The sequence below is a fragment of the Pezoporus occidentalis genome, unplaced genomic scaffold (assembly GCF_034315485.1).
Source record: "Pezoporus occidentalis ecotype Australia unplaced genomic scaffold, CSIRO_AGI_Poc_V1 ctg50, whole genome shotgun sequence".
Classification (NCBI taxonomy): Eukaryota; Metazoa; Chordata; class Aves; order Psittaciformes; family Psittacidae; genus Pezoporus; species Pezoporus occidentalis.
In genome coordinates, this window is record NW_026915836.1 from 1958979 (window position 1) to 1974175 (window position 15197).

General features: G+C 41.8%; 1 protein-coding gene across 5 annotated transcripts in view; it reads left to right on the top strand.

Annotated features, from left to right (window-relative positions):
• The window catches only part of TTC7A (tetratricopeptide repeat domain 7A), a 170993-nt gene that overhangs the window by 64145 nt on the left and 91651 nt on the right, over window positions 1-15197 (top strand). For 4 of the 5 annotated variants that reach the window (XM_062637012.1, XM_062637015.1, XM_062637014.1 and 1 more), the window contains 4 exons: window positions 1805-1922; window positions 4636-4668; window positions 8323-8380; window positions 11533-11605. In XM_062637012.1, coding sequence (XP_062492996.1) covers window positions 1805-1922; window positions 4636-4668; window positions 8323-8380; window positions 11533-11605 — 282 coding nt within the window. The remainder of the gene's footprint in view (window positions 1-1804; window positions 1923-4635; window positions 4669-8322; window positions 8381-11532; window positions 11606-15197) is intronic. The other variant, XM_062637013.1, reaches the window with a different exon arrangement.

A 15197-nucleotide genomic window follows, 5' to 3' on the forward strand; every position in this document is an offset into this window, starting at 1 on the left:
GTATGCCTGTTTCGATTAGTAATCTCCAGATTGACAGTTGATTAGGCAATCAGCAAGACTGTAATGCTTTCATAGTGCTTCCAGGGAAAAGGTTGATGATAGAACACGTACTCGTCGCTGGTTTCAGACATTTGGGAACTATTGGTCTGCATCTGGTTTGAATGGTACTGACCTCAATGAGCTGTACAAGTAAGGAGAAGACCCAAGCCATGGAGATTGCTGCTTAGCTTTCACTCTTCAGCCTTTCTTCATGCTTACATTATGTTTGATATAATCTAATAAATACCAGCTCCTTTGTTTGTGGAGCTGTTGGTAAATGTTGTCACCTGAATGTCTTCAAGTGATATGACCAGGAGGCCCATTGACAGGGTAGTTTATCAGTTCAAGTAGATTCTGTTCAGAGGTAGCATATTAACAGATCACTGCAGATCCCTTATCTGCTGGTATGTTTTGATTTCAGCTCATTACTGCTGACTCCATATAGCTGTTAATGATCTATGAGGTGCTGAAGTCTGACAAAGTTATGCATTAAGAGAGCATTTCAGTTGCATTTGCAATTCTTGTCTCTAAACCAGATGGACTTCAAACAAAAATGTATTTCTTCAAAATGAAACAACCCTGTCCCAGAAAGTCATCTGTCACGTAATGAAAGTTTCTGAAAGGAGTGTTTTGGGATAGTGTAATGATGCCTGGTTCTTGATTAGGGATGATTCTGGTTAGGGTTGACAGGATCTGCAGACTATCACTACTTGAAAAGAGATATCCCTGTAGGCTCAGTGTCTTTCAAGCATTACTTAGAGTTTTTGCCTGTACCTCTCCAGCCTACATCTTTCCACATACATAAACTATAAAGGTCTTAGTCTTTTTTACTTATAAGGGATGATGTTAATGAGATTTTTAAGGTTAGAAATGGGGAACACTCTATTCTGTAATAAAATACTCAAATAATTATTTTGTTTAAAATTACCATTAACTGGGATTTTAGAGGCACTAAAGCTTCATATTTTCATTAGACTCAGATCAGTGTGATCAGCTGGAAAGGAAGGTTGGGGGAGCAGTCAGCAGAGACCAGCTTATTTCACCATTTCAGAGGCTGATACTGAGAGGTTGTGACTGCTTTCTCTTCCCATCACAATCTGTAATATAAAATGCATTTTCAAGGAAATTTTCTCTTTGCAAAAGGTGAAGGATGGGGCTGCTGCAGCATGACCTACCAAAGTAGTGTGGTATTTCAGCTCAAAACGTGTGTCCTGAATTTGCTGCCTCCTCCTTGTGGCAGCAGAACTGGGAGCAGCAGCTGAACATCCTTGCAGTGGAGTTTTACTTTCTTGTTTTACCCTTGTAACTTTTTAAAATGAAGTAGAATTTGCTTAGGTTTAAAGACATTGTAGAGCAAAACTAGGTGGCCTTTCTTTGAAGGAGGAAACTTGTTAGACCTTTGAATGTACTGCTAGGATAGTATATAAGTAGTTGGTTGGTCTGACATTTGTATTTAAGGTTGCATGAGTGGGCATTGCCCCTGAAGGGCAATTAAAAATAAGATAGTGTCCTATCATTAACCTTAAACATGTGGCAACATTTTGGGGTTTAAAACAAAACCAAAACTTTTCTCAGAACTGTGCTTGTTCACCAAGGTCTGCTAATCTGACCTTCTACATCCTCCTTTCTATGGGTGTTTACTGTGATCGCTGAAAACCCTTGTATGAATGATTCTCCCATCACTTACAGGTAAGTTTAATAGGATAATTTTATTGAAGCAAGTACAGAGGAAATGCCTACAAGTCTCAACCTACCTCTTTTGCAGCTGGAAGAAGGAGAATACTTTGCTAAAATGGTGATAGACTTGGGTGAGGATGCTGGAGAGTCCCTAGCAAAGGGTTACCTGGCTCTGGGCCTGACATACAGTCTTCAAGCTACTGATGGTGAGTTATCCTCTTGATCAAGTATATTGTATGGAGAGCATCTGTTCAAAGTCTTCAGTGCAAGCATAGATGGAAATAAATCTATTAGAAAATCTGCCTTTAGTGCTGATTGGACATGGAAAATAATCATATCACAAGACAAATGGGGACTGTTCAGTTGCTCAGGGAACTGTCTTCTGTGGTAATGAAAGTGAAGCTTTTAGGTAAAGGAAGAAAGGCAAATGATTACTTAGGAGGTGTTAATCTGACTGTAGTTGACAATGCTTGGTGTGTTTTACATGAGTGTTTCTAATACATTTATTTCACTTATTTACACAACAAAAAAGTCAAACTTGCCATCTATTTTCATATCTTTGTCACCCACTCGTAAATCACATAGAGAAATACAATCCAAGAACTGGAGCCAGAAATGCCTGACTTTAGCTCCTGGCATGATACTGATTCCCCACAGAGATTGAACCTCTCTGTCATGTCGTTTCTTTCTCTGCTTAAGAAGTAAACAAGATAAAAATATCTACCTCACTGGTACGTGTGGATGTTGACTAGATACAGACACTGAATGTGAGAAGTATTTCATTTTAATGCTGCTTGCTTGGGTTTCGAATGACTGGACAATGGCCTCCTGCAGATTTGGTGCTGGGTAGCCAGAAGGGCTTGAAGTCCTTGTCTTTGGGAGAGTTCTAGGTTCTAGCTCTGACATTCATCAGACTCACAGGTGAGAATAGTTTTTGTTTCTTTTACAACTTCTAACATAGGTAGAAGGCCTTCTAACACAGTTTCTTTGAATAATGGCAAAGCTAGTGTGTTTCATACTCATTTGGGCAGTCCTGCCCACGTGCAAGCAACGGGATCTCTGCCAGATGGGTCCTATAGAAATAAACCAACTTCTTCCAACAAATGAACCTGAGATAAAGCTGACTGTATGGTATCATGGAAGCACGCTGGCCTTGCAAGTTACACTTCTGCAAGGCATGTATGTGGAAGGGGCTTGTGCTCTTCTCTAGTACATGTCAGTGTGTTTTTTCAGCCATCTGTATCAGATCAGCTGTTCTGAGAACTGCTTTCCAGAACAGAGGCTAAAGGCACGGTAGCTCTCCTCATTTCTTCATTTCTCTGTCTCAGAATAGCATCCCCTAGAAAGTTCATGTCAAAAAATATGCGTCCTTTTTAGCCTGGACTTTCTCATATATATATATATATATATATATATATATATATATACACACACACACATGCATATATCTCTCTCTATATAGAGAGAGATATATAAAGTTCATTCAGCGTTGAGTTCCGCTTAACAGCCTGGCTTTTTAGGGCATTTTGCCTAGGTTTTGTTTAAACCATCCCTAAAGCTATACAAGATCCCAGAGACTATTTTCAGAGATAGAGGTTTTATGTGTTAGCCCATTATGATCTATTTGTTTATCCTCTGTATGGAAAGAAAGTGGTTTCTAAAGAATGGAGTTGTAGAGGCGTGTACTGTACTCTGGCTCTAAAAATACTTTGGTGCACCAAAATGTGAGTTGGAAACTGCTTCTGGAAGAGAAATCTTTTGAGTTTTCAATTAGTTCAGATGTTGTAATAAGCGTCCTTTTTAGTGTAAAAGAAGCAGGCTTCACAGCAGCTCTCTTTGATCTTTTTTCCAGGTTAGCATCTGATTCATGTTGTGAAACAGTGGAATATCTGCCTTCTCCTCATATCTCTGGCATTTAAGTCATTAGGGCTTTCTGAGGGAAATTTGAGGAGTGTATTTCCATGTTTCAGGTTATATTTTAATAAAATGGATTAAGTCCTTCAAAAGCATACTTACAATGATAATGAATGTGGGATAGCATTTTACTAGAAAATGTCAAATTTGCACTAACAAGCTGTTTTTCATTAGCATCCTTACCACAGTGACGAAGAAAGAGCAGAACATGCTGAAAGGAAGACAGCAACTCCCCTGTGTAATCCTGCCTCATTCTGTCAATCTTGTTTATCATTGTGTTTAAACCAGTTCATAGTGACATATGCAGGCACACAGTCACACATCTGTGCATATATATGTGATTTCCGTAACTTTCCACTGGAGTTGACTTTTGGGGAGTCAGCATTTTCAATGGCAGCTAAGCGTTTTAGGGACATTTGACCAATTGCCTTGTAAAGCTTACAGCAATATATCAAGATGACTTCCATCCAAGGTTAAGCTTTCTAATTTAGTACATCCTTTCAGTAAATATTTCTCTTCCTGTGTGACAAAGGCACTGAGGAGCTGTATTAAAGCCTTTTCTTTGTGACCTGCAAAAAGCACTTTCTATAAAGTCGAGTCAGAAGAGGGAGAACCCTACTGAATGATGCTTCAAAGAACTTATGGGAGCCTTTGATAAAAAGTCACTTTACAATGACTACATTTACTCCTGGATAAAATAAGACTTCCTGCAACTTATGCTAGGTAGCAGTGTACATGGCTTCCTTGTTCTTAATGTCTAATTACATGTTTCTTGGAATAAGTCTTATTGAACTATCAGAAAGGTGTGTCCTCAGAGGAAATCATTGCCACTTTTGCCTCACTCTTTGAAGTGCAAATCTCCTGTTCATTCACAACATCTGTCTGTTGCTATCCAACTTTTCTACAGACTTGTTCCCAATGGGTCAATGTCAGTAGCAGACCTTTCTCTTCCTCTTGTAATTCCAGTTTTGACATCAGCTGTATTGTCATCTTTGCTTCCCTTAGGTCTGGTGAAGAATCCATTGAAGACAGGGGAAGGTGAGATGGATTTAACGAAGGCTAAAGAGGAAACAACAGCTTGAGAATGCATTGTGAAATACAAGTGCACTTCTGATTTAACAGCACCACCTCACATCTTGTGAAATCCCTGTAGATTTAACAGACCCTCATCCTTTCAGAGATGAGAGAATGTGCTGTATCTTCATTTAGAATTTTGGTGTAATACTTATCTTGAGCATAAGGCCACAGATCAGGGGCTGAATTGGAAACTTTCTGTTGGTCATTGTGGATTTTATAAATACTCAGTATGCTGACAGCAGTGGTTAAAAAACAACATTAGACATTGCTTACTAGTGAACATATCCATCATTTTTGCTTCTGGAGATAACTCAACACATGCAATCTTTAATGATAATTCTGGGTGCTAAAACTGTACACCTTGCCATGTTAGGTGTCTTGGCACAGATGAATGTTTATTTGAAACCCAATGATATCTGCCAAAGGATGCATAACCATTGGTGTTTTTAGTTTGGATCAGGAATGTATTTTTGAAGCCAGTCTTTCCATCATCCCCACTTATGTTGTGAGTCTCATAATGGAATAGTTTTGCACAACACAAACTGACTTCTTTCCCTTAAAACTAATGCACTAGATAAATAGACCTGATTATGCTGCAGCTGCAAATGGGTGTTCAGTCTGTGGAACAAGACTAGAAGTAGACCCCTGTCTCCATGTTTGTAGGGCTGATGTAAGGATCCTCAGCATTAAGCGTTTCACTCCATGCATTCACAGTTACTGTGCTACATCTGCTTGCTAGCACAGAACTTGCCCTCCTCTGTTTTCAAACATGACTTTAAGGGTTTTGTATTTAGGTACTAAAATATTGTGGAGGATCCTGTTGACTTTTGGTAAGGCTTAAGGTCCTTTAAAAGCCTGGAGTGCTTTATACAATAAATCTTGGGTTCCTAAGGTGGCATTTGCGAAAGTAGTGTGTCTTACAGGAATAAGTAACTGCTGAAGGTTTCAGAAACTTAAACTCCCCTGTGCTTTCTGCATCACTGTGGTAAGACTGCTTTGCAGTTTGTTTTAATCCAGGTGATTAAGTCACTGCATTTGAGGTGGTAGAACTGCAACAGCCATGCTCCTGGTGGGTAAAGTTGGGTAAAGGCTGAAAGATGCATTAGTGCTGCCAACATCAGAAAATGGAGCATGACTTTTAGCAGTTTAGCCAAACCCACCTGATTCTGCCTCCTTGGTGTAAACTTTTCTTTGAGCTTTTCAGCAGTACAAGTAGGTTGCAGTGATGACCTCTTGAACAATCCCAGAGGTAGGGCATTTCTGCCAGTATCTCTGGGAAACCAGTTTCAATATCTTGCCACCCTCTGGAAATAATTTCTTCCTCATATCTAACCTAAATCTTCCCTCTTTTAGTTTAAAGCCATTACCCCTTGTCCTATTACTACAGGTCCTGGTAAAAAAATCCATCTCTTCATCTTTCTTATAAGTCCCCTTGGAGTATTGAAAGGCTGCTCTAAGGTCTCCCCAGAGCCTTCTCTTCTCCAGGATGAACAAGCCCAGTTGTCAGCCTGTCTCCATAGGAGAAGGTGCTCCAGGAGTAGAGGGGGAGAATATCCTCTCTCACCCTGCTGGCCAAGTTGCTTCTTATGTATCCCTCCCTTTTTCTGATTTATCTCCTTTAGCTCCGAAGGCCCTTTAAATAGCATGGTTAACTTGCAGCATCAGCCCTCAGTCTTGTGAAACATGAATTTCAGTGTGTTTGTTCAAGTCAGACACAAATCTAGAGATGAACAACCAGATCTCCAACTGAGCTGTAGCTGAAGATGCAGTTCATATTGTGGGAGGTGGGACTCGCATGCTGTTTCCCAGGAGTGCAGGGGCAAAGCTGACAAGCTGTAATAACTGCATTTCCATCACATATTTTGTGCTCTTTCTGACTACAAGCTGAATGTCAGTCAGATGCCTTACCAGATGGAACCTGAAAGTCCTAGCTTTTCCGTTTGATGTTTATTTAGGGGGTGGCAAATAGTAAGATTCCTTTCAGTCTTCCCAATTGTATGGCATCTCCAGAACTGCTTTGTAACTTACATAAGGAGTCTTGTAGTTTCCATGCGAAACAGAATCTGACGTATTTTTCTGGATGACTGTTTATAGCTATGATGAAATCCTTCCCGGTGTCTCCTCAAGCATTTGTATGTTTAAATCAGGCTTGATACTTTTAATTTTCCTCCTCTGTTACCTTTTCCCAGTATTTGGCAATGGACGTGAATACTCAATTTAAGGTTAAGGAGAGTGTATTCTAACAAATGCTGCATTTTGCATGAAACTCCATATCTTCAAGTTTATTCTTCAAACTGCAAGATTTTTGTTCATTTTTTACTACTTAGAGTAGATTTTGTGCCATAAGCAATTTTCGATCTTTGTGATGTGGGAAATCCTAAAGGTTGCTGTTTCCCCCAAATGAACCTGGTGTTTTGGAGAACTTGGAATATGTAGGAATAAAGAAAGGTCTGATCACTATAGCTACTTTGGCAAAATAAATTACTTCCAAAGCTTCACTCACTGGCGTATTGCAGGATCCAGAGAATCTTTGTACATCTTGTAGAGCACAAATCTCTCCTCTAAACTTTTAAGACTACTTGAATTTTATCTGGGTTTGTTGCTTAATTACATACTACTTACTTTCCGTTGTGGAACTTACACTGACTTGATATATGAAGTCAAATATGTTCATAGGTGCATGTTTGCTGATGGATTAACTACTCATCAGTTCTTTGTACTGTCTCTCTGTGGCTTTCAAATTCAAGATGGGCAGAACAAGAAGGGACTGCTATGCAAATCCTAAAAACTAAGATCCAGAACAAGACAGCCAGTGTGCTTCTGAAGAGTACTGCTAGCTTTCCAGATATTTTGGATCTGAGGAGTCGTGCTTCTCTAAGCAATTCCTTCCTTCCCCTTGCTCTTCATCATGATATCTGATGACATGCTGCATAACAACAACTTGATTCTTCTTCTCCTTTTATGGTTTTGGTTAGGAATTAATTCACACATTTGAGAAGTGAGCCTAATGGGCAGGATCCTTTAGTCAAGCAATTAGAGCCTGGAAGGAGGGCATTAGTGGCTAATGCCGCACATGAAGGTTGCATAGAAGTAGCCTGAAAGACTGTTGTTGGTCTCAGGGGAGATGGTGTGTTGTCATAAAGCTGTCAGTTTGCCTCTTGGTGTTCCCTGTTCAACCTGCAGCACCCTCCTACGTGAAGATGGTGGTGGGGACGGGCTGTGTCTGAGTCAGAATATGCTGCTAGTTACTGCTTTTAAGCATATACACCAACCTGGCAGAAGGCTTGTTTTGTGCTTAGTGTATCTAGTTATGCTGTGGGCCCTTCTCCTCCCAGACCCTTTCACTGGCATATGTAAATAAAAAACGCCTTGACATTTCAGACAAGGAAGTTGGAAGAGTCTTTAATATAGATGAAATTGGGAATTCAAGTGAAAATGCTGGTTTTGTGCTGCTTTACAGACAAAATGGCACCTTTTCCAGCCATGAACACTCATACCACCAGATGTCCACAGTTTTTATGCTCCCAGTTTGAAATACTCTGTGCATGTGTAGCTATTTATTCAATCTGAAATGCTGAATTCAACTCTCAAATGGCATTGTATCCTCTCCTACAGCTACTGTGAAGGGCACTCAGGATGAATTAAACAAGAAAGCGCTTCAGGCTTTAGAGAGGTGAGTAGGAATCTTGCAGATACTTACATTGCATCCATTCCTTTGGATGAATTCAGAATAATTGCTGGTTTTCATTTTCTTCTGTGTAAGGCTTCCTTGCCTGAAAGCTTAAAAACAGTTCAGTAGATTTCAGCAATAGTCTATCAAACCCATTTCCTGTGATAGCTATATCCAATATTTAGATGAATATCCAAGGTAAGAGTACCTGTTCTGCCACTAAACAGAAATAGCCTCAGCTGCAATGAGATAAAAGGTGCTGGGAGATGCAGCTTCCTCACATGATGCCAGCAGGCAAATGTGGAAAGCTAGTTTTGTTTGCATTCCTGTGTGAAGCTGGCTTCAACTCCTGTTTCCCTCATGGTGGTAAAGTACCTTCACCATCACAGGGTGTAGGCTGCTATGAGATGACCTGGCATCAGTGCGTGTAACAGGGAGAGGATGGTGGCTGTCCTAATGAGTGTTTACATGAGCTGTTGTATGAAAAGAGGACTTTAGAGCTAGTGGTACAAAGCAGTCACTACTCCCCTGTTCTTCACCACTGTATTTTGGGGGGGATTCTGATCCAATGGCTTTGGCCTGAAAGTATCTGCGGATTAAACTCTGCAATTACAGTTACCTCAGGTGAAACTGCTTGGGTTAAAAACCCTTTTTGCCAGCACTGGTGTGGGAAAGAGGTGAGGTATGAGCTTCCTGACCCTGTTACAACTAAGTTACACCACCCAAAATACACGAGGTAGTGTTTGGGCAGTTAACATTGTAAATGTAGATGCCTACAGAACTAAATGAAGTTTATGTCATCTGTGTTTTGGGCTGAAGTACCTAGTTCTGGGTTTGGTGTGGTCATGAATACATTACAAAAGTGAAAAAAAATTGAGATCCCTGGTGTCTCAAAGTACAAATACAGCAGGTTGAGCATGTTACTGGATCTTAGCTGGTTTTTTGATGCTCAGCAGGGAGTCCAGCATGTTTGTCTTGCACTGGTTTTGCAGTGTTTGCAGGAGCACTTCAGCAGTAAGCTGAAACCACAGATGTAGTTCTGGATATGTATTCTATGGAGATCTGAAAGATAAATTTGGAAAAGCCATTTATTCAATCTCTTTTTAGATGAGGAATGCCCTTTCAGTCACACTAGCTCCTGAACTAAAATGTAGTACTTCTGCTACTGCCCAGGTTACCGGTGTCATCTTAAATGACTGAGTTTGGTTTCTTTCTTCTTTTATTTTTCCTTGGTTTTCACCTGGTCTTAAAGTACATGTGTGATCTCTCAGGCTGTGGTTTGCCCTGTAGCCATCTTTGTAAGTGGCCTTTTCAGCTGGAAGATCAGAGCAAATATTTTTCTAATACCTTTTGGGGAAACCAAGCAGTAAAGTAATAACCCTTTGTTTCCATTAGTCTCTTGTCCCATTCACCCATGTAGACTTTTCCCTTTTACCTGGTATTGGGGAGGCTATTGAAGGTTTCATACAAGCTGGTTGCAAAAGCAACCTGCTTCAACAGCTGCTCCAACAGCTTAGGGCAAAGCTGGGTTCTACCTTGTGGAGACTTGTTTGGTTTGGGGTTTTTGCTTGGTTGGTTGATTTTGGTTTGTTTTGTGGTGTGGGTTTGGGGTTTTTTTTTGGTGTTTTTTGTTTTGTTTTTTTTTTTTTGGGAGGGGGAGGCTGTTGTTTCTGTTTTTCCCAATTGGATGGAGAAATTAGTGACTTGCCTGTACTAATTCCATCTTGATGTCTTTGGCATCGTTTCAGACGCTACCTTCATTTGCAGAGTTACAGGGCACATTGAGTCCTTATTGAATTAATTCATTCTACAGCCATTAGTTATAAAAGTCAGCTCCCAGCAGCTTCTTGCTTGCAGGCCAGGATGGCATTTGAGAGGTGGCTGCCATTAAAATGGTGTGTGGTTTGATTTTTGTTTGTTTGTTACCAGCAAAGGTATAGTTTTGGCAGGGTTTTTAACCACCAGCCTTGTCAGCCGGTTGGTCGTCTCTCCCTCATAAAGATGTTAATCGTGCTTGCTCTGGGCAGGGCAATGCAGGTGCAGGCTTCCCTGGTGTCCTGGAATGCAGCCCAGAAAGAGGTCAGGAATGTCAGTTGACTACAAGCGACTTTCCTCTTCCCTCTCTCTCCCATGTGAAATGAATTCCCCATGCTGCAGAGCTTAGTCTGTAGGTCAGCAAGGGGAGTAATCCGCTGGTGCCTGGGCTAGGCTGCCAGCGTGGCATGAGCCAGTGCCCCCATGTTGCTCCTAGGTTAAGGTCCCCAAAACACATCTTCATATTGCCCTTGGTTAAGGGCTTCTCCACAAACCAGGAAGCTCAGACTGCAGTTTCATGCTTGGTGTAGTTGGAGAGGGATAGTTCTGTCCTAGTCGTCCATCCCTTTTCCCTGCCTTGCACAAGCCTTTCCCAAGGGCCTCCACATCTGGTTCTGGAGACACTGCATCCTTCACTAGCTGAACCATCACTGCAGTGAGCACTGTTGCCTGCTGTGGACTAGAAGGTAGTATCTAACAGGTCTAAGCTTGGGAGCTGAGAGCCTTGGCTGTGGTCCAGTCTCAGCTCCTGCCATCAAATCCTCTCCTTTCCTCAGCATCTTCCCTTCCCGAATGAGGGGTCTACTGTCAGCAATTAGACTAGAAGCTGCAGGGTGGAGGATGTGTGTTTGAGCACGAGCTCACATCTTGGGCTCCTGATCTTTAGTCCTCTACATGTTCATAGTCACAATAACAGGAGAAACAATTACTACTTTTTCAGTGTTGACTTAACCCTCTCCTCCTGTCTGCAAAGTGGCAATAAAGAAACAAGTTGGACAACTATCCCCCTCACCTAAATTACTTAAAATAATGCTTTAATTGTTTTGTATTGAGCTAAGAGCTGCTTTACCCATATCAGTTACCCAAGTTCCAAAACATTAAGTGTCATTTAATGAAGGAGCATGTAAGTTGTATAATATCCCATCCCTTTGAGCCTGGCTTAATCAGGCCAGCACTGATCTGCTTTTTTGTCTAGTTTTTTGTGTTCTCCCCCGTAACTGGACTAGTTTTCTGTAGGAGAGGACTGGGTTTTGTTCTGTGCTTGCGTGTGTGACTCATGACACTGCAGAGTACAATCTAACAGTCACTTTTCTTTTTGTATTGCGTGGTCGTCCTTAAAGAGCACGTGAGTTGGCCCCGGAAGATCACCAAATCATCCTCTACCTATCACTGCAGCTGGCTCTTGTCAGACAGGTATGTGCAATAACTGGCAACCACTGAGCCATGAGAGGGTGGGCAAAGGGTAATCCTGTTGAACAAGACCTGTAAGGGCAGCGAGGCACTGGAATGGGTTGCCCAGGGAGGTTGTGAATGCTCCATCCCTGGCAGTGTTCAAGACCAGGTTAGACAAAGCCTTGGGTGATATGGTTTAGTGTGAGGTGTCCCTGCCCATGGCAGGGGGGTTGGAACTTGATGATCTAAAGGTCCTTTCCAACCCTAACTATTCTAGGATTCTGTAAGACCCAGACTTGCTCAGCAGGGTCCCTTCCTTCGTTGTAATCAATAGCAAGCAGCCAGACTATGTTTATGTAAGATGTTTTTATTATTTTTATTGTTATTTTTGTTAACTTTTATTTTTACTTTTAAGAACAGTAATCCTGTAGCACATGGAATGACCTTCCCTAAGGCATGCATTCAGCTCTTCACCCCTGAGCAGCGCTGTTCCCACTTGGAGCAACTTTGTGCGGGGCGAGCGAGGTGTGTTTATTCCTGTTCCCTGGGAATCACGCCGTGTCCCGCCGCTCCGGAGGCTCTCCCGTTACTGCCCGGTTCTGTATCACACAGATCGCATGCCCTCTGCGCTGGTGATTGGTTTATTCCATACTTGGGCACGTTTGGCGTTAGGCTTTGACGGGCGCTGGAGCTCTGCAGCGAGTGGGATTAGTTGGCATTTGAGTGCTGCTGCAGGTGTTAACTCATAAAAATTAAGCTGATCAGAAAATACACCGCACTGCCTTTCAGGAAAAACATTTGGGCCAGGCTGTATTTTTCTACCCCTTCCTTTTATATAATTGGGACGTGTTCTGTTTCTCTGTCCCTTCTGTTTAAAAGCCAAAGTCTTCACTGGAGCGGCCCCTATTTTTTAAATGCTTCTCTAGCTAGATGTGAAATTTCATCATCACAGTTTCCTTCTTTGGCAGGCTTGCTGCTTGCTGCAGTTTCCTCTCCTTAGTCTACACTACAGAGCCAGACAGTTGGATACTTCTTACTTTCCTGAGCTAATTAGGGGAGCTGTGTGTTCATTAGGTTAAACTCGTTGTTCCAGGAGAGCACACTTGATAATGTCACTTCTGTAACCCTTTCATAATGAGAGCAGTGTGTTGTGAGGAAGCCTGTGATAAGAAAGGATTATTAAAATGGCTTATTTAATATTCTCATCTGCCTACTGGCTGCTTTATGGTGCAGTTTGCTCAGGGTCTTTCATTAAAAAATATCCAGCTACCCGTCTTTCTCTCACAGCTTTTACCTCTTAGGGAGGTTGTCTGATCTGCTGCCTCTTGTGCTTCTTGCCATGAGTAAAAGCATTACAGCTTTTCAGCTGCTATCCTTAAAGTCAGGATTTTTGTGGTCATTGGTTCTTTGTTGTTTTCGCTCTTACCGGTTCACTGCATTTTAACTCATTACCCTTTCTTTTTCTCCAGTTGAAGCCTGTCTTTACAGTGTTGTTTCATAGGTCTCCTTTCATCATTTCCCTTCCCTCCTGTTCTTTCCATTCAGTCTCCTGTCCTCAAGTTCACTTTCTCTTTTTGTCTACCTCACCTATGTATTTTCATCCTTGATGTTCTGTCAGTTGCCCCTGCTATGATAGATCTTAGTGTTATGTAGCGTCAGCCTGACCCCTACGGTGCTGCTCCTGCTCTTCTCCATCTAGTGAGATATAAATCTTTAATGCATACTTGGAGAGAGAGGAGATACCTGAGACATCTTTATTTTTAGACTGCTGTAAAATATCCTGCTCTCCTTTTGCCAGTTTACTTAATGATAATTTGGTAATGCATTTTTAATTTCCTTAATTATTTAAAGTATCTAATATATTCTTTCTGATTAATTGAAAGATAAATGATACCTTTTTTTGATGGATTGCATTAACTATTGAATGTCAGGTAGGGCTTGCATCAGGCAATGCTACAGTACCAACAAATGTAGGTTATAATATAATACCTGAATGTTAATCTCAACAAACAGGCCTTTTTGTTTCCATGGTCAAGGTCAATAAATGCAGTAACCTTACCCAGCACTGAAAAATCTAGGTATCAGTTTGCATAGATAACAGCATTTTCATGGAACAAAGCAAGAGAGGCAGCTGACCAGTTGAGAGCCAAGCGAAGCTGAAGCAATTCATCTTCCTTGGAAGACTCTAGAATACCTCCACCGGCACTTGTCTCTGTCAGCACAGGGCAAGGGAAAGTGGAAATGGAAGAGCATCAGCTTCCCTCTGACATGCGATGAGGACGTGACAAGATGACAAATGGTTATAAAAGGTTTTCACAACTGCAAACCACCAGCAACCAAAATGAAAGATGATGATGATGATGATGTGCTTCGTGCTTGTGTCTGTGGATCTGTGTCTTAAAGACCACTGGAGTCGCAGGCAGGACTGCAGTGACTCAGGGGGTCAAGGTCAGCCCCACAGCACTTGAGGGTGGATTTTCAGCAACAGGCAGGTAGAATGCCCTATGTGTAAGGAGGCTCTGACTCTGTTTCCCCCAAAGCTGTAGTGCCATGAGACCGGGTCAGTGTTTGCTGCAGTGGTTCTCTCCCACCTGCAGCGCCTGGCTGGCAGCCGGCCGAGCCCGGCGACAAATGAGACTTGTAACTCCCAGCTCCCGGTGGCTGGTTCGGCTGCTTCCCCTGTTTCTGTGGTAACAGCATTTGGATCAGCAGAAACAAGGTAGAATGAACGTTTTAAAGCTCACTGATTTTAATGCCTTGCCTTGTTTTTTAGCAGGCTGGTTTCTATGGAAATGACTGTAGAGAGTCAGCGCTCTTGTTAATTTTAAATGCTGCTCTTCTTCTCGCTTTGGGTGGTGGTGTTGTTTTTGACCTTGAATGCCATGTAAATCAGCATTGGGTACATAAAAACAACATATGGGTGTTTAGTACCATTTTAATACTTGATTTGATTTGACCTTTCTTTGCATGAAAATAGGAAGGGAAAGACAGCCAGGGGCCAGCAGCTGAGAATTAGAGGTCTCACTTATCAATTTCATCTGTGGGCTGCCAGCAGACCTGAAGTTTCAAGTGGCAATATCCAAAAAACACTTACCGCCTTCCAGAGTGACTGGATGTAAAAATAAGATAAACATCAGTTAAGGTACCAGAGAAAATATTTAATCTGTTTTCTCCACAGTTTTTAGTCTGGTTTCAAGAAGGCGAGTCTGCTGCCTTGCCTTTGCCCCAGGAGGGGAGCTCTGGTTTAGCAGGTATTGAGAGGTGCTTATTTCAGCTGGATGTGGGTAGTTCTGGTCTGTGTTTCTGTGTGTTCCTCCCCTGCTGAACAGCAGAACACTGCTTTTCTGTCTAGGTCCTGGCCTAGATTTTACTTAGGCTCAAAACCAAGTTGAGGTAAGAATTAAGTAATAATTTAAGTCACAGATATGTTTGCCCCTGCTTTCCTGAAGCCCTGGTGGACTGTAGCAAGTCTGTTTTCAGTGGAAACTCTTCCCAGTCAATAAAACTGTCTCTTTTCTGCAATCTCCATGCTATAAAAAGAGAGGGAGGGGATAATTTTAATGGTTAATTAACTATATCTCAACTGATGCGGAATTATAAGGCCTGAAAACCC